General features: G+C 44.2%; 1 protein-coding gene across 1 annotated transcript in view; it reads left to right on the plus strand.

Annotated features, from left to right (window-relative positions):
* The window catches only part of LOC308328853 (ryanodine receptor 2-like), a gene marked incomplete at both ends in the record, with an annotated part of 110,597 nt that overhangs the window by 46,897 nt on the left and 43,870 nt on the right, over positions 1-19,830 (plus strand). Inside the window, 17 exons of the mRNA XM_080782960.1 lie at positions 247-337; positions 509-649; positions 2,251-2,408; positions 3,155-3,233; positions 3,530-3,619; positions 4,296-4,433; positions 6,325-6,402; positions 6,646-6,830; positions 7,087-7,202; positions 8,772-8,848; positions 9,594-9,715; positions 11,110-11,168; positions 12,217-12,274; positions 12,961-13,217; positions 17,189-17,270; positions 18,731-18,861; positions 19,197-19,517. Coding sequence (XP_080639086.1) covers positions 247-337; positions 509-649; positions 2,251-2,408; positions 3,155-3,233; positions 3,530-3,619; positions 4,296-4,433; positions 6,325-6,402; positions 6,646-6,830; positions 7,087-7,202; positions 8,772-8,848; positions 9,594-9,715; positions 11,110-11,168; positions 12,217-12,274; positions 12,961-13,217; positions 17,189-17,270; positions 18,731-18,861; positions 19,197-19,517 — 2,183 coding nt within the window. The remainder of the gene's footprint in view (positions 1-246; positions 338-508; positions 650-2,250; positions 2,409-3,154; positions 3,234-3,529; positions 3,620-4,295; positions 4,434-6,324; positions 6,403-6,645; positions 6,831-7,086; positions 7,203-8,771; positions 8,849-9,593; positions 9,716-11,109; positions 11,169-12,216; positions 12,275-12,960; positions 13,218-17,188; positions 17,271-18,730; positions 18,862-19,196; positions 19,518-19,830) is intronic.

Below are 19,830 nucleotides of genomic sequence, written 5' to 3' on the forward strand. Positions count from 1 at the left end.
GGACCATGTAGTGTCATTCATTATTCAAGAGGAAGAGAGGAAAACCCCCCCAAAAGTCTTGAGAGGAACATTTAAAATTGGAAAATGCATTACCAGGGGAAAAAAAGTAATCTCCTCTGGCACCGTAATCGTATCTGTCACACTGTCTTATCAGCTGTGATGTGATCAATCACAGCATTGTTTCTCGTGTGTGCGTTTGTGTGCACACATTCGTGTGGGTGTGGGTGTATGTGCACGTGTCCTCAGTAAACTCCAGCCATCTGTGATGCAGCCACTCCTCAGGCGCCTTGTCTTCGATGTCCCCCGAATCACAGACAACACTGAGATGCCCCTCAAGGTGACGGGACCACAATGACAACTCTGCACTGACTCAATTGATTTTTTTAAATGTTTGCATATATGCATACACACACACACACACACACACACACACACACACACACACACACACACATTCAATACTCTGATCCATTTGATATTGACCACTGTCACAACTTCTGTGCACCAGCTGCTGACCAAACACTACGAGCAGAGCTACAAATACTACTCTCTGATTGGCGGGTGGGGGAATCTGGGCTCCGCTTCGGAGGAGGAGCTCCACCTGTCCAGGAGGTTATTCTGGGGAACGTTGAAGGCGATGGCAAAGCAGGTAAAACCAGTAGAAACCGTCGTCAACGCTCCTTAATCATTAATCCTTCAGATCAATTTTTTTCTCCTGCAGCGATCCCATTGACCACTCTCTCCCCCAATTAAGGCTTCAAATACTCGGACCCCCCCACCACTCCCCCTTGCAGCGGGGGTTGACATTGTCTTTTAATATCAATTAACATACACGTTGACTACGCTTCATTTTGGTTTAGGCTACAAGCAGAAAAATGCATGCAACTTGTGTCTGCGAGAGAGAGATACCTTGATATCGAAAGCAAGTGAGTTGTTGTTGTCCGCTGCTCGCTTGCACACAGCTTACAATGGACTGACAGCAATGTTTTTATCATTTTTATATTTTTTGACTGACACAATATTTAGAGGTTAGTATATGGAGGTATACGGTGGCGTACGCCATACGTGTCACGAGGCGTGATGGACTGACGGCCATATATGGTAGCGTCACTGGCATGACATGTCACGAGGCGTGAGGGACTGACGGCCATATATGGTGGCGTGACATGTCACGTGGTGTGAGGGACTTACGGCCATAATATGGTGGTGTGACGGATGGAATGACTGATGGGCTTTGCAGGTTTTCATAGTAATCTGAGACCTTCGGTCGTAATAATAACTAATAATAAATCAATTGGAATACAGGTTATTTTCCCCCATTTCCTGACAAGTTACAGTTTTGGACACACAAGGTATCCATCTGAAAGCGACAATATGGAGCTACTTGGAAGAAACAGTGCCCCCTCAGATGTCAACAGAACACACAACACATTTCATTCCCAGATCCTTGCCATACGAAACGTAACATCCCACTATTGCTTTCAAGCCTACCGACGAGAAAAGGACAGATCAATCGATGCAATTGAATCCCCTCTGTGTTCAGGGGAGGTCCCCCTCTTGTGATCAGCATATTGCTGAGTGGTGCTTATCTGACTCATCCAAGAAGACAGAAGAAGGTTCAAGGTTGTTGCAGCCTCAAACATCCCTCAGACGTTCAGGCTTTAGTCAGCATTGTACAGTACCGCACGGTTTTCACATGGATGACTATACAATACTGTGTGTGTGTGTGTGTGTGTGTGTGTGTGCGCGCGCCATAGGAAACAACACGCACTACATTGCATGCTTCCAACTTTATATACTGCATATTTACCGTACCATTTGCATTTGTATGGCATACTGTTATTGCGCAACATTTTATTGTGATGCAAATTACATCACATTTTCTACATTCACCGACCCCTCCCCTTTTCACTGCGCACACACACACACACACTCTGCACTTGGACAACTGGCCACCTATGTATGGACATGTGGCCACCTGGAGAGAGATCGAGTGCATTTTCCAGCAGGAACGAGTGGGCACTGACCACCTGGATTCCTTCCTCTTCTTCCATTATCCACACTTTTCCTGGGCTGTGTGTGCTCCAGTTCCTGTTGATTTCATTGGATATCATTGGTCATCTGACCAGTTTCATTGGCTTTCTTTGGATCAAATCGACAGGAACTGTAGCACACACAGCCCAGGAAAAGTGTGGATACCTCTTTCAAATTTCCCTCACTTCCTGTCTGTCTCTGTCTCTTCTTCCACAGCCCTATGAACCAGAGTTATTCAGGTTGTCTCTGGAGTGCCTGACTGTGGTTGCCAGTGCCCTGCCTCCCGACCACATGGACCAAAGCTGTGTCAAGGAGAAGAATGGCTCCGTGGATGCAGATGAGCAGTTTGACCCCCAGCCTGTAGACACCTCCAGGTACTGTATGTAAGCCAGTAACCAGAAGTAGAAAGTGCACCAATCACTTCTGAGCTCATCCCCTCTTCTACTCTTGCAGACGATGCAGTGGCCAAATTATTTCCTGATTTATGTATTTTTTAAGATCTGTGCTTTTGTTAGTGAAAGTGCACAGACGAAAGAAGAAAAAGAGAAGAATAACCGAACATCTTTTTTGTATATACTCATAAGGAACATTCTACACAAGCAATGCAAGGTAGCATTTGTAAGATTAAAGGGAAACTTCACCCTTTTTTCAAAAGAAAATATGTTAATGACGTTTAGAAGATTTAGAACACTTTCCTGGGGGTCTTTATGTGTGTAATATGTGGTTTTAGATATTTGTGACATTTATGGCATTTAAACATTTTATTGCCAAGGACCGCTAAATTGAACTATTTGGCCATGGACCACCATTTGAAAAGTACCGCCCTGAAACTGGGAGGTTGGGGTTCAATCCCCGGCCGGGTCATACCAAAGACTCAAAAAATGGGACCCAATGCCAAAGGTTCGATTGGGGGTAATTCCCTGCGACATACTAGCGTATGTCCAGGGGGTGTACTTGTACATCAAGCTGCCTCACGCTACAGAAACAGGAGATAGGCTCCTGCCCTATGGGCCTCATGGCTCGGCAAGGCTACTTACTTACTTTAGATAGTATTGACCTGACGGTGCCCCCTGTTGTGGAACTGGAAATTGAGCTAAATCATTTTCTCTCCTTGAACCAGTGTGACAGTGCCGGAGAGACTGGCGTCAGTCGTGAATAAGTATGCCGAGCATACCCATGAGAAGTGGTCACTAGACAAGGTAATATCATGACGCTCATCCATCACATTTGAAGGGGTCTGTTAGGTCCTGACAGAGTGATGTATGATATCGCAGTCAGAACTCTGCTCACTTACCAATACACTTCCTGGATAATGAATGTCTGTTGGGCTGCACGCAGACGTTTTGTCTGTGTCGTGTTTCGTCCTGGGCACTAACTGGAGGAGATTAGCCTATATTGTATACCTGTTATCTAACGTATGGCCGTGTGCGTGTGCGTGTGCGTGTGTGTGTGTGTGTGCGTGTGTGTGTGAGAATCTGTTTGTTGTCTCTGTCAGTTTGCCACTGGCTGGGTCCACGGGGAGCAGCTGTGTGAAAACAGTAAGGTTCACCCGCTCCTCAAGCCGTACAGGGCGCTGGCTGAGAAGGTAAAACAGCAAAACAAGGGAAAAAAGTACTGTCTGTGCTCAAATCCCCCTGAGCTAAGCCCCACATTCTGTACTTTTTCAATGTGACAAATTGCAAAAAATTGTCGATGTGAGCTTGCAGATCTGCAATTTTTTCTATTTTTGAAAACGGTTAAATTCTGCTTTCTGAAAACTTGAGAATTTTCACTGATAAAGACATGGCCAAAATAGGGACAGTCCTTGAATAATTTCCCCAGTGACAAACTGTGAAGTAAGTACTTTTTTAAATGCCTCTGAACATTTAATTTGAATAATTTCCATTTTGCTAATGCATTAGTATAAGACCTGTGTGAAATGCATGCATGTACAATTCAAATCAAAGAAAAGCTTCCAGTGCTTGAACGATTCAGCTTCCTGTGCCTTGCATATATAGTAATGCTTTCATGGTCTCCTATCCATGTCTGTATCATATGCACTGCTAGTTTTTAAAATATTCATATATACAAAACCGCTATTTTTCACTCTACTCTACTGCAAGCATTATCTGCCTTTGGTGATATACTCTTGTTAAATGTGTTTTTGTCACAGTGCCTACGTACTATATACTAAACTCATGAATGTTATTTTAATTCTGAGATGTGACCATGTGGAAACCATGTACATCCTCTCAGTGGTTCAAATTGAGTGAAATGTCCAGGATAAAGAAGCTTGCCGCTGGGCCATTAAGGAGACTTTAAGGAGCATGCTGGCCTTCGGATGGACCATTGAGAGGACCAGAGCAGGCGACGTGTTTGACCTGCATACCTGTTCACGCAGGATCTCTCAGGCTGGACAAGTATGTTTGTACCCCTACAGATTCCTACTAGGCATGTGAATCTCGTCTCATCTCACGATTCGATACGCATCTCGATGCACTGCCAGCGATACGATACATTAGAGATACATGGAATCCTCTGGCGATACGATGCGATACGATTCTCCCTCTTCCCGATGCGATGCGATGCGATAACCATTTAGTTCAAATCAATGCGATACGATGCGATTCACCCCTCTACCGATACGATGCGATTTGATGGAGATTCATCACAATAGAAAGGATTTATATTAAAGCTCTATTAATTTCCCAAAACATGTAAAAATGCATTACATTTAAATTCAAAGCAATTTATTGTTTTACTGTAGGTTAGTATTATAGCTCTGCATCTCAAACAACCCAACTTATAGAATTATGTAAGTAAACAAAGGGTCTGCTCTCTGCTGGTTATTGTGGAATTGTTAGATTACTAATAATCATAGGCTATAGTATAATTATTATATATCAAAGGTCAATTTGAGGTTTTGAGTATAGAGGGTTCAAGAGATTAAAATGTAATAGCCTATCGTTCATCAATTAATGTTACCAACAAATAGAAAAGAAACAAATAAACAAAACAAAAATGACAGGTCACACTCGTAGTGCTGTCAAACAAGTAGTTTAATCTGCAACACAGTTTTATAATATAATTGCCTATGTATAGTGGGGGTCCTTGCTTGATCTCTCACTCTCAGCTAAGTGGTCCTTGGCTTGACCTAAAAAACATTGAAGACCCTGGCCTGCATGTATTATTAACGTTATAAATACATAGCAAATTAGCAGATGTACAAGCTCACAACGCGTCTCATCCACGCCCTGCTGTGAGCTTGTGGATCTGCAATTTTAGGCGTGCGACACCGTCTTGCTGCAGAATATAAATAAGGCTTCTATCCCAGAGAATAGCAGGGGAAAGCTGGACAGTAGAAAGTTGTGGAACGGTTGTAAACGACTTTAAACGCAAGCACAAGCAGTACACCCAGCTGTGGCGTTGTTGTTGTTGTACACGTGTGTGCAGACTGCAGAAGCTTTATTTAATTACAAATTGATGATCGCGAGTCGCGACGCAGATTCGCGTCGGAGAATCAGCTAGAACAGCTGTGGAGTGTGGATCATTATAGCAGCACGCAGCGCTACAGTGAAAAGTCAACTGATCGACGGACAGCTATTTTATAAAGCTAAAGGTTGTGCTTCCTTTGTGCGTGGGGCTCACTTCTGTTCGTCGCGGGTGCTCTTGGGTCTTTATAGTCTGTTTGTTGAATCAACGTGTCTAGGCTACTCTGCACCGTCGTACGGTAGCTTCTGTTCACTGACTGCTCGCAGCGCACAGCCGCACACTGTGCGGAGCTGGCTGCGAGAGACCTTTTTTTTCCTTCCTTTTCTGATGGTACGTTCAATGCGCCTCGGAAACACAGGATAGGGTGAAATTTACCATGAAAAAACAGTGCAACCACGGATTTTACCGGTGCAAGCACTCCGCGAACGATGCATCGAGATTCCACCCGTCAATTTTACCGACACACAGTGAATGAACCGATTCACTCGCATCGCGCACGTCATAATCGATGTATCGATACGTATCGATTATTTTCCACATGCCTAATTCCTACACATCCATCTCTGCACCATTATGCATATGTGTGTGTTCTGTGTTTGTGTGTTGTGGTGTGTGATGTGTGTGTTTTTCACGAGACACAGAAAGCAAACACCCCAAAACAAACAAGATACAATGAACCAACAACACATAACCTGACATAACCTGTAAAACACAATACAGACATAACAAAAAATTACAAATGCAACAACCTAATGAAAACAACCGACAACGTATCCCATGGCCCACCACCCCCATTCATTGTTTTATTGTCTACTATAGTTGTCCTTTGAGGGAGCGTCAACCTTCACCCCCAAACCAATGGACATGAGCAGCATCACCTTGTCCTGGGACCAGTGTGTAAGTCGTAACGTGTTTTATTATGTTGTGCTTGGGGTGTAGGTCATACCGTGTTTTATTGTCTTGTCCTGCGACCAGTGTACCGTATAATGTGTTTCACGTGTTTACACACTGCAGTATTTGGTTGGTTACACATTCGCTGCAGCATTCAGTTGGTTACACATGCACTAGACTCCAGTATAAAGTATTATGTGTAGAAAAGAGTCACAGCTAAACACGACAACGTTGCTGTTGTGTTTGTAGTCCATGGCGGAGCAGTTGGCTGAGAACTACCACAATGCTTGGGCCAAGAAGAAGAAACTAGGAGGAGTGGGGCATTCCATGCTGGTGCCCTATGACACCCTAACAGCCAAGGACAAGGCCAAACTCCGTGAGAAAGCCCAGGATGTCCTCAAGTTCCTTCAGCTGAACGGTTACACCGTGTGGAGGTGATGACCACCGTAAATTGCACATTAAAGTCGAGGCTACAATAGCACAGTGTGATATGAAGGTAATGAGGCATTAAGAGGTTAGCAGCCTTTCTCAAGGGTACTGCTATCTTAACACTGGCTGTGGCACCTGTAAGCCAGTGGAAATTTGAACATCAGCACAGTCAGTTGTAACATAATTGTAATGCCCTATTGAACTCGTGACACTGGCACATTGGTGATTTTACAGTCTGTGATTATATGGCCTCCTGTACAGGGACAGGAAGACAGTGGATATGGACTCACCGGCCATCGCCAGGCGCTTTGCCTACACTCTCCTGCAGCAGCTACTGTGCTACTCTGACGAGGCCCAGGAAAACATGCTGGAGCTGGGTAATGTAGTCTCATACACATAAGAGCTTCATAATATTCCTATCACAGAACCATATTTTGGCCAGCATGTGCATTTGTGATTTGTCAATACAAATTACTTATGGGAATTTGAAATAAAACCCAAAGCATTCAGCATCAGATATACTATTATTATTATTATATTATTACATTATACATTATTCTTCAAGTTGTAATCATTATTATTTTTGAAAGTTGAAAGCATTATGTTTCTGTAATTATTGCATTTGTCATTCATGAATGAAGAAATACAGGAAATTGGTGAGAGTCATGGAAAGGTTTTGTTGTCATGTCAAACTTAATAAAGAAGGTGGTTAACTTAAAATCCATGGTTATAAAATGGTTACATATACTGTAGCAACATTGAATAAGATTATGTTGCACCTTGGCTGTCCCACAGGGATGAGTGCATTATGCATTATTATATATTATTGTTGTGATTTCACCAATAAGAACCTTGAGTTATGCCAGACACACAAGTCTTCAGAGTTGATATGGATTTGATGAATATCAATAGTCTTTTAAGCCTGTGTTCTGACAGTCAGCCCATCCTCGAATCCGCAATATAGCCTGAGGATATTTTCACTTTAGCTCAAATTCAGAAAGTCTGGGTTTGTCTATGCGAACATGTGCGTATAAAATCTGGATAAGTCGAGAGAGAGAGAGAGACAGAGAAAGAGAGAGAGACAGACAGAGAGAGAGAGAGAGACAGAGAGAGACTAACAAACATAGCGTGCCAAAGCCTTTCAGCAAGTGCACAGCAGCAATATTGCAATTCGCCTGCGTTCGTGTGTGTCCATGTAGTTTTGTACAGATATACTAAATACATGAGGATGCAAACATGGCTCTCGTGTATTCTCTGCCCTCATAAATTACTTCCCGAGATTGCCTTAAAAATCACTATTTTCATTTAGTCATGGCTGCTACCTATTATGTTGAGATGGGGACTAATTGTTTGAGTGGTGCAACCACTCCCTTACAGAGCTATGTGTGTGTGCGGGTGGCTGGGTGCCTGGGTCTGAGCACGAAAACAGCATGGCTGTTTTTCACCACCTGTGCGCAACCTACTGTAACACACACACACACACACACACACACACACACACACACACACACACACACACACACACGCACATATTAACTATATATGATGATTTTGGGTGTGCCAGTACAGTACAGTACAGTAGAGGGTACAGTAGAGGGACCCCCACACGGTAACTCTGTCATTTCTCAACCGTTTCGGACGTGGGGTGGCTCGCCAGACCCTTGCCGGCACCCTGGGTGCGTTCCTGTGGGTCTGGAACTTCCGGGGACCCCCCCCCCCGGGGACCTCCATACGGAGTTGCACCACTCACTTCACACGGGTGTGATTTTCTTACAAAGACAACAAAACTCTCATACATATACAGGACTCCAACATACCTCTCCCTCCTCCCTCCCACATCCCCCCAACAGATACTCATACAAAAAAAACATACTTACAAAAACAATGCACAGTACTGTCGTTTGTGGTATTTTCTTGGTGTTCATGATGTTTTCTTCTTCACACAGAGGTAATGCAAGCCCGAGGACAGATGACCAAAGGGGAGAGAGTTGCACTCCAACAGCAGATAGATTTCTTCTCCAAGGTTCAGCTTTGATTTAAGCCTTAAGCTAAACCCAGTCCATGTCTACTGACTGTTAGGGGTTCAAAGAAATACCATAATCCTTAGTCTTTCCTGATGTTTCCGTGGCCATAACTTAATTGTCTTCATAACTCCCCCCCTCCCACCTTCATCTATACCAACTAATTACTTTTGTTGGCCGGTTGCCACGGGCAACACCACTAAGTGAAAGCCTTTGTGGCCAAGTAATTTATTTAGGCGATTTGGAAATCCATGTGGGCGTGTCGATTGCCCGACACGGGCATTGATTAAAGCCTCCCACACAGTTGTGCCTCTGAATGCAGCGGGGGATGAAAAGGGCTCATTTCTCTTCAACCAGACCCTGAGTCAGTCAGTCAACTGAGTCCGTGTGCACCTACTGTACGCCTCAATTCTCTACTACAACCACATCTTCACCCACTCCCACACTTCATCCACAGTGGTGCTCACACACTCACATGCACAGACAAAAGATCAAGTGTTACTGAGGCAGAACATGGCTTAGAACATGGCAGTGAAATACCGCTGCTAGTTTGAATTCAGCGTTAAACCTAATTTACGCTTTTGTGAAAAAGTAATCTCGCTTTACAAAACTATTTTTCTAGTTTCCCTTTTTTTATTTTCCTTTTTTTTTACATAAATTGTATTTTTTCATCAATGCATATTATACCGAGGTGTGCGTGTGATTGTGTGTTGAACTACCGGTATCTTATAGTATCCACTTCAACAGGTTGTCCTGCCTCTGTTGGAGCAATACCTGAAGAGCCAGCGGCTTTACTTTTTGTCCAGCTCTGCCTGCTCCCATAGCAACAGAGGCCACGCCTCCAACAAAGAGAAGGAGATGGTCAGCAGGTATATAGATAGGTCAAAGCCAGAAAATCAGATCCCAGTATGAATATGATATGTCCTGTACTGTTGTAATGTTAATGCCAGCAGGATGGTGTACACACAGTTTGGAATAGACCTGTACTATAGTAATGTTAATGCCAGCAGGATGTTGTACAGACAGTTTGGAATAGACCTGTACTGTAGTAATGTTAATGCCAGCAGGATGTTGTACAGACAGTTTGGAATAGACCTGTACTGTAGTAATGTTAATGCCAGCAGGATGTTGTACAGACAGTTTGGAATAGACCTGTACTGTAGTAATGTTAATGCCAGCAGGATGTTGTACACACAGTTTGGAATAGACCTGTACTGTAGTAATGTTAATGCCAGCAGGATGTTGTACAGACAGTTTGGAATAGACCTGTACTGTAGTAATGTTAATGCCAGCAGGATGTTGTACACACAGTTTGGAATAGACCTGTACTGTAGTAATGTTAATGCCAGCAGGATGTTGTACAGACAGTTTGGAATAGAGAGTTCTACATTTGGCAGTGAGCTAGATGGCTGTGATCTGAAGTGCAGTACAGACCTGTTATGGAATACATTGTGGAGCTAGCATTTCATTCAAAAAGGTTGCAGTTATTTACACAATGTACACATATGTACTGTGGTTGCATTATGCATACAGTGTGTAAAGTAAAGTTCAGCTCTGTGGACTGCCTCCAAAGTTTAACGAAACGGTCCCATTAAGTAGATAAAATATACAGTTATACAGTAAATACAGTAGGTTAATCATTCATAACCTAGATTAGGTTAAATGTAGCCTAATTAAAGGACCGGTAACTATAGCAGCACTCGTTTTACTGTCGTGTCTATGACATCAGAACTGTGACATCAGTGCGACTGACACTCGTGTCGTCTTATGTGTAAGACGACCACAATGGAAATAAGTCCTGGACTTTATTGTGTCTTATCCTCGATTGGTTACAACCATAGGTTACAACTGTATGTTTTTGTTTAAAAAAACTGAAAACTAAACAAACGTATTCTTCTCCATAATTTGGCATACTGAGATAGATACACTAACTAAACAGACAGATTCCATGATAGATATAGTTAAGTTGGAAAACATTAAAATAAATAAATAACATTCCATAGCTGCATGGGCACAACTTGAACTTCCAAATGAACAAATTCCCCCGAGTATAGTATTGAAACAAAAATGTTTTCCCTTTTAGATTTTCCATTCAGGAGCCTCTGCTCACATTTTGTCTCAAGTCTTAGGGTTGGTTTATTTTTACTGCTGTTTCAGGGTGTTGATGATGTTTCTTTCTGATTGTCACTTAATTATGTTCTAACCTTCTCTCTCTTTCTCTTTCTCTCTCCCTGATCCACTGGTCCTGTCATCGTCCCTTAAGCCTGTTTTGTAAACTCGGAGCTCTCATGAGACACAAGATCTCACTGTTTGGTAAGGACGGTGTGGGAATAAAACCGCGTCATAATATATTTATGTTTGCTATTTTGTTTAAGTTTCCAATTGCACTTGTGGTGGTGGTGGTGTTGTTGTGACCGCAGGTCACATTTACTACAAAAACATCACGTGATCATCAGTGATGGAGATCCCTGATGTCATCAATATTAAGCCCATATATGGGAATGCCCATATATGGAGATCCCTGATGTCATCAATATTGGCCAGCAAATCTACAGCTGACCTCAAACCCTTAGATATCCATATATGGAGCTGACCTGTTCTGACATTCCATATGTTGATCCTTCCCCATCCATCCTTCCTCTTCGATGTCTCCCTTTTGACTGATACCTGTCCATTTAAACTCTAGACGGGCCTGCCCCAAAGTTAATAGTGCAGATGCGCCCGGCACGACCCTACCTGGGCCCTCATACTCAAGACACTGCCCCCGCTGCCACACTAGAGTTCTCATCGGGCCCGAAAATTAAGGCCCGGCCCTAACTGGGCCCTCATCAAACCCTGTACACTCAAGACACTGCCCCAGCTGCCACCCCATCTCCATATATGGAGCAGACCTGTTCTGACATTCCATATGTTGATCTGACCTCATCAAACCCTGTACACTCAAGACACGCTCCATATATGGCCAGTACAGAATTCATTCCATATGTTGATCCGACCCCCCATGCCAAGGCGCCAGCGCTCGCCCAGCAGTCTGCCGTCGCCCAGGCGGATGTGTGGGTGACAAAGGGCGAGGTTGCGCCTGAAGACGCCTGAGGTGCTTCTCGCCCTCAGGCGTCTTACCGGTTGTATAGAGGCTGACCGATGTCAGATTGTTGGGTCCCATGTCTTGATTTTGGACAGTCCTAAAGACCACTGATTACCAATATTTGTACCAATATTTTGTCAACATTTTCTAATTTGATAAATGTGTCTTCAGTATGACTACTTCTGATAAGTGTACCTATGTGGTCGTGTGTGTGTGTGTGTGTGTGTGTGTGTGTGTGTGTGTGTGTGTGTGTGTGTGTGTGTGTGTGTGTTGCGTGCTTCTCAGGAAATGATTCATCCATCTCCAGCTGTCTTTGTGTTTTGGCCCAGGCCCTTGACGTCAGGTAGCTAGATTGCACTGCTGCTATGCTTCCCCCAAACACACACATGTGTCACAGGGGAGCGTACCTATGTTCCCCAGGTTCTATGTTCCCCACTTACTCCCGCAAAAAAGGTTCTATGTTCCCCGCTTACCCAAAAAAGGTTCTATGTTACTTTTTTCGGGGGCCGGGTGAGTGGGGAACATAGAACCTGAGGAACATAGAACCTGGGGAACATAGGGATGACCCCTGTCACAGCACCAAGTCTCCAAATGATACAATGGTGTGTTGTTCCACAGATACAGTATGCTGATGTTGTGGTTCTTACCATTTTCAGTCTCAGAGTCAGGACAGTGTCTCTGAAGCACAGGAGGCAAGAAGCAGATTCATTTCACTGTTGGTGGATCCAATTTGCACCCGATTCATTCATTACTTTCATGACAAATGTTAAATAATGGCACATGACATATTTTAATTTTAATTTACTCAATATTGTATTGTATATTTTTGTCAAACTCAAAACACTGCTTTTGTACAATTACATTTAGGCATTCTTTGCAAATCACAAACATATTTAGTACCATGGGTTTGTCTTTGCACTGCTTAATATTGTTTTGGCTGTAATATGGGTCAGCTTGCTTAATGTAAACCCGAGTCAAGAACAATGTGAGGTTTGTAATACCTAACTCTCATCTTTCTCCCGTCACCAGGACGTTGCTGAGGTCATCCCCGGAGTCAACGCGGGCGGCCCTGAGTTCATTCTTCGAGGCAGCCGCGGCCGACCTGGAGGTGACGGTGGAGAACCTCTCGGTGGCCTTCTCTCCTCTCTCTCAGGGGGGTCGCACCACCCAGCAGCAGACCAGAGGAGCAGGCAAGGTCCTGGGCTACACCACCTCCACGCTCCTCCCCGCGCTCACCTCCCTCTTCCAGCACCTCGGCAGCTACGACTATGGAGTGGAGCTCCTTGGTGAGTACATGGGCTTTAACCCATTTAGGCCGGACCTCAACATTTAAAAATATTCTTCTAAATCCTCCAGTTTTTTGAAATAAATATTTTCACGATTTTTCAAAAATAGCAGACCTACACATACTGCTATTTTTCAATAGCTAAATTATAACATAATGTTTAAAACACTATTTCATTTAAAATAGCCCAATCTACAAGCTTGCGACGTAACTCATCGTGATGCGTTATGAGTTTATGGATTTGTTATTTCAGCATACGAAAAAGTCAAGCGGTATAATTATCCATGAGATGATTATGCTTTCAAAACCTATTGAAACATGAGTAGTGGATTTACACTATAAAGGAGGTAGGGTGACATTTCAAGGACCATGCTGGTGTTCATAGAGGCTTAATTAGTGTGGTTGCCCTAACAGGGAAACTAGACTATTGTTGTTGTAAATGAGCGATACTTTGCTGCGCTACTCCTCCCACAGATTTTTCCGCACACACTCGAGCCATAATGTCAAATCGACCGGCTTCATCGGGAATCGTGTGCTTGTATTTTGCTAAGAGATCCGTTGTATAGTTTAATTGATATTTATTAGTTCTCCATAGACAATGGGAAGATCGAAGACTAATTAAGGCTCCAATTTAAATATTTCTTCCCTCGGAGACCGTAAGCGCCTTGAGTACTCTTTTGAATACTTTTCTTTGAGCATGCACTTCTATAACAATCTAGTCACTCCAGTACTATGGTTGCTCAGGTGGAGGTTCTGTAACTCGATGGAGAACACCAGATTGATCCATTTTAAAAACAGATTCTTCATCTTGATAATCTAATTGGTTTAAGAAGCATAAAGGAAGGGAATTTGCCATTAGTGTCTCTTCGCCAATGAACAAATGGTACCCTCGAACTGGCCCCGTCCAATCACGCCGGTCACCGTGTCCAATTTCCTGTAAACAGATGGGAGATTTGCAGTGGTAGACGGTAATTAAAGTACATTTACTTGAGTACTCTTTTGAATACTTACGTTTTTTCTTTTGAGCATGCACTTCTATAACAAAAAACATCGCATGGATGCACCTGGGACGTATCCTCAGTGATGTATCCCAAGGTCATCGGGGTTTCTGGTCTGTCGAACGTCATACCCCTCGCTCAGGCGACCCAGCTGGGGTGATCAAGTCCTGAATTACGTCCCAGGAGCTACCCTTGATCAGTCCCATTAGGGAAAGACCAGGGCCACACAATCCGTTGGAACTACTCCAGAACTACTCTGCCAGGGCTGGGAGGTACACTTACGCACGCGTAACATGTAAACAATTGCGGCAACCACACTTTGCAATTTTTCCAATGCGTCACTACCAACTCTGGTAGCATTGGTCCAGCTAATCTCCAAGGCACGACCGTTAACCCGGTCGATGCCAAATTTTGCACACAAACTCCCTGGATGCCAACGATGAACCTCTGCCCCAAATTTTACGGAACGGCCTGTTATAACGCCACCAGGAGGCCGACTTTTGAAAAACACATCTTTTGATATTGCTCCTCCAAATTCTGTTAAAAAATCCCGCAAATCGTTACACACTATCTCTATAGTCATGTGTTCAATGCCGGATTTGTCCGATATTTCATATTCCATCCTAATTGGCTAACTTTGGCTTGTAAAGTTGGCAGGATTGGCCCGTTTTGAACAAAAAGCCTCAAATCATGCAATTTACGTGAAATCTTTCACAGACCTTCCTACTAGGCCGAGGAATCCCACCCTTTTCACATTGGCCTGTTATAGCGCCACCAACATTTTTGGAACAAAATGCCTCAAATTATCCAATTGCCATCCAAAGCGTAAGAAAAAATGGCACCCTTTTCACATTGTATAAAAAGGTAGCCTGGGCACCATTTCATTTCGGTATATGATCCTGGCTGGAGCCGGATGATATGCTTACGTCATGTTGTAGGGTAGGCAATGGTTTGCCTACAACAAACAAGAAGCTGTTTGTTGCTTCCTGTTTGATTAAAAGCAATAAAAGCTCTCATAAGCGAGAGCTTTTATTGAGAGGGAAAAGGAAGTTGTCGCCGCCCGTTCATCCTGTCTGGCGACTACAAAACAATACTACAACATGACGTAACCACATCATCCGGCCCCAGCGCGGATCATACGGACTTTTGAAACAGAGACCAGGCTTTCCTCCGAGGCGGTGGAAAGCCTGGTGAGGCGAGGTTAATAAAAAGGTAGGTGGCTAGCGCACATCCAGTTCCTGTCTGGTGCTGGACCAAGGTAAGTACAGTGAAGAGAGGAGAGTCCGCACACAGGTTTGCTCCAAGGTGTTTGCTTTTTATTCAATACACCATAAATAAGACACAACGTTTCGGCATTCATCAGGTGATGATCAGGTGACGATCACCTGATGAAGGCCGTTCACACCTTGGAGCAAGCCCTTTTCACATTGGCCTATTATAGCGCCACCAAGAGGCCACAACCTGACCTGCCCTGGTGGAGACCTGTGCCCCGAGGGGCACTTTATCTAGTTGATCTTGCGAGGGAAATTCAGTTGTCATTGCAGCACCACAATATAAAACATAGCACAGATACACATGGGTAAAGAGATACATCTAAGCTTCAAGAATAATACAAATAATAAAGTAGTAACATAAAGTACTCAAACCAAAGAAGATTTAGGGTCTTTACTGGCCATCTGACTACCTGGGCTTTGCATGGTGTATGTGAGCTATAGCTATCGACAGGTATAACTATAAATTTACAAACTCATTTGGTGCGCCGCAAACCAGAAGGCCAGCCAGCGGTATCAACATTAAACAACCACCCCACCGTTCACTTCTCTCTGCCTGCGCGCAGTCAGTAATCCATTCCAAGCCCCCCGCCTCCACTCCTCCGTCTTCCTCCTGTCACAAGTGAATCGCCATAGCGCAGCCCTCTTCATAATAAATACATACTTGTAGGCTATATAGCTTACATATTACACAAATAACAGAATTGCTATTTTTATTATTAACATTCTTGAAAAAAGGATTTCTCCTTTTATAATAAAAAAATCACGGAAAATCACAGAGTCCGAGGCTCGGCCCGGCCCGACTAATTAGCATAATTGTTTGGGCCCGGCCCGAAAATGTCGGGCCGGGTCGGGTTCGGGCAGAAAATGAGAACTCTAGCTCCCGGCAGGATCCGCCGGGAGAAACTAGGCACAGCTGCTGAACATGAGACTAATTAATTAGAGTGACAGAGAGAGAGAGGTGTGCGTGTGTGTGTCAATTTAACAAAGGTGCAGGCGATCAGAAATCAGCAGAGAGTGAACAGTTACGAGGGTTCGAATCAGGTTCTCAAAGCCACCTTGTGCTCTCATGCCGACATGTGATTTCTATGCGTGCATTTCCAGTGCCTCCATATGTTGAACAGTGGAGATGAACAGCTGCCTTCCACGCCTCTTACACCGCTCAGGGGAAGCTTCCATCTTCTCTGGCTTTGAAACCACGTTTCAATAAGTCTCTTGTCCTCCCCCCCGCACACACACACACACACACACACACACACACACACACACACACACACACACACACACACACACACACACACACACACACCACTACTGTACCTGCCCTTCCAGCAACCTTTAATTTGATTAATCAACAGCTAGCCTGCACGGTCCATGTATCTATGTGATTGTATGGGTGTCTGCTTTCTGTCTCTCCTTTGTCCTTTGATATGTAGCTGACATTCAGGAAGCTGTCTGTGAATGCATACGGTACTTACGGGGAGCTCCAAAGACTAATGTATTGTATACGTCATCACACTGTGGCATATCGCTCGCAGTGTCACTCGCTGAAAACCCAGTGGACAGTATCCAGGAGTCCTGTTACAGGATCCTCAACGGCCTACTCAATTGACAGAGAACAGGTTTTCAGCGATCGGCACCGCAGTGCGATGAGGTATAAATTAGACCTAAGCATCACCTTTTTGTTTGTTTTTTTCCCCCAGTTGGCAGTATCCAGGTGTCCTGTTACAGGATCCTCAACAGTCTCTACACGCTTGGCACCAGCAGCAGCATCTATGTGGAAGGGTACTGTCCACGTGTGTGATGATGTCACAGTTTGGCGTGTGTGTGTGGGGGGGGGGGGGGGGGGGGGGGGTTATTCTTTTTTTCCCCCTCTCATATCACACAATGGTTTACCCCTGCCTGAACATCTTTGTCAGATTTATATTGTTTGGTTTTGTGTGAGAAATCTTCAAAAGGTGGCAGGAAATTATCTAGACAAACATTACATGATTCTTTTTAACTATGTCCTGGATTCAACACTATTGTTGTCCAAGGCATTTATCAAGTATTTATCAAAGTAGGAGTGCTTCCCTCGAATCGGTCTTAATTTTCAGATTACATAAAATATTAATTTTATTCAGCCTGGCAGGTTACTTAAGAACCTGACTGTGCGTGTGCGTGCGTGTGTGTGTGCGTGTGCGTGCGGGGACGTCTGGAGCTAATCTTGCAAACTGCTGGACTGATCAGATCAGCACCATATCTCTTGTGCATACAGCCACAGAAGTGCTGTTTCATAATATTTCACTCTAAATTCAAAGAATGGTGCAGCAAGTTGGTAAAACATGATGGTCAGATACTGTAGCAAAAAAAGAGGTTACGTTTGTATAATATTAGAGTTAAATGCGATGCGAGAGCATGGTCTAGCCCAGAGGTTCCCAACCACTGGTACTTATAGTATTAGTGATTAGACGGAGTTTTGTCAAAGAGCAGCAACATTATTTGTTTAGGAATTGAACAAAAATGGGAATCAATGGTTTAGCCAATGAGACTGGCAGTGCCCTGCCAGCCTCATCCTTCTCTCTCTGACTGTACTCTGTAGCCTCGGTACCCAGGCTTTTATTTTCGTTCTCTACGGCTCAAAGGCTGGGGGAACGTGAGACATTTCCTGGTCTAGGAGTGGGAAGTGCCCTCCAGACCTACAGGTCCTGTTCTGTTGAAGCAGTCCAGGTCCCCCGAGATATTTCAAGTCCACGACCATCTGGAGCACTGTCCCGTCCGCAGTGGCAATGGTTTTGTCCTCTGTGTTGACTGTTTTGTTTTCTTGGCATTGTGCTTGAGTCTGATCTTCCTGCACTCCAGTTCTACTGTCAGTAGTAGTTCCTTCCTTTCTCTGTTGTATCCGAGATTATGGCAATGTCATCTGACAATGTCACAGTACTGTGTATACAGAATAGACCTCTATTCCATTGCTTCCTAAAGGTCTTTTCATACGATTGTTTGACATGCCTAGTAATTCATTTTAAGTGAGAGGAGACTGGGCAGGTAGGGAGACGCGACGAAATCTGACAGGTGGAGCAGCACGCGGGCGCAATCCCAGTATGAAACTGTCGCATTCATGCTGGTCTCATGCACTTGCCCACCCGCTGCCAGAGTTTAAATGTGCTTAACTTTTCTACACAATGTGCTGCGCTTGTACATTCACAGATCCAAGTGAGAACACAGGCATAGCGAGGCTCATTGTGTGAAATTGTGTCTTCATACAGACAGAGGCCTGCAGCGGGTGCCTGTCTGGCAGCCTTGACGGGAGCTTTTCCTGTCTGCTTCCTGGAGCCTGCTCTCGACCAAGAAAACCCTCACTCTATCTACAACACCGCCAGTGCCTCTGAGAGAGACGGTGTGTAGGAATAAGCATGCACAACCACACACTCAAATAATGTTCTGTTATTTGGGCTATCCATTCATCCGGGGGAGTTTATAGTCATTCATTGGTTTTAGTTGAGACAATTATCAGCCTTGATTTATGACAAACTAAAATAAAGATGATTTTACATGATGGTTTAGTTGTTTAGTTGTTGAATTGTTTATTATTATTGTTATTACTAAACTTTATTTTTTTCATTTTCTTATTTAACGTTTCCCTTATTATTATTAGTCGTAGTTTTAGTTAACTATAGGCTTAGGGTTCATAAATCCCCCTCATCCCAGACTCCTCTTCCTTGTCTCTTTCAGACATGGGGCTGCCAGAGCAGGTAGAGGAGATGTGTCCTCTCCTGCCTTCTCTGGAGCAGGCTCTGAGGGAGGTGGAGGAGCTAGCGTGCTCAGGGGCCTCATCCCACCAGGCCCACTACAGCCACGTGACCGAAGTCACCCTGCCCCTGTTGTGCAGCTACATGTCCCGCTGGTGGCAGTGGGGCCCCGAGGGCCAGGCGGGGAGCCCCCTCTGCACCTCCCTGATCCCCCAGCACGCCAGCGATCTGCTCGGCCACATCCTCCGCATCATCACCAACCACCTTGGCAAGGGCAATGCCGACTGGATGAAGCGACTGGCAGGTAGATCATTCTTTTTTTATCTAAATTATTTATTTTAATTTAAGAAACTGAAAAATCTGTTACATTATGAAACTGGTCTCTGGGTTTATAAAACAAAACAAATCATTTACCAAATTCCCTGACTGCTGATTTGGGTTCCGGTTTGGCTTTTCATAATACAGATTGAAAAAGGTAAATCTAGATCTGTATTTTGTGGCATTAAAAACAATGTCCGATAGGAAAATATTGGTATATCGCCCAACCTTAATGGAGAAAGGGCGTGTTGACATGAAAGATGTGGAGAAGCAGCACAGCTCTGCATCGGCCTGTCTGA

The sequence above is a fragment of the Protomyctophum bolini genome, assembly GCF_963924005.1.
Source record: "Protomyctophum bolini genome assembly, chromosome: 14".
Lineage (NCBI taxonomy): Eukaryota > Metazoa > Chordata > Actinopteri > Myctophiformes > Myctophidae > Protomyctophum > Protomyctophum bolini.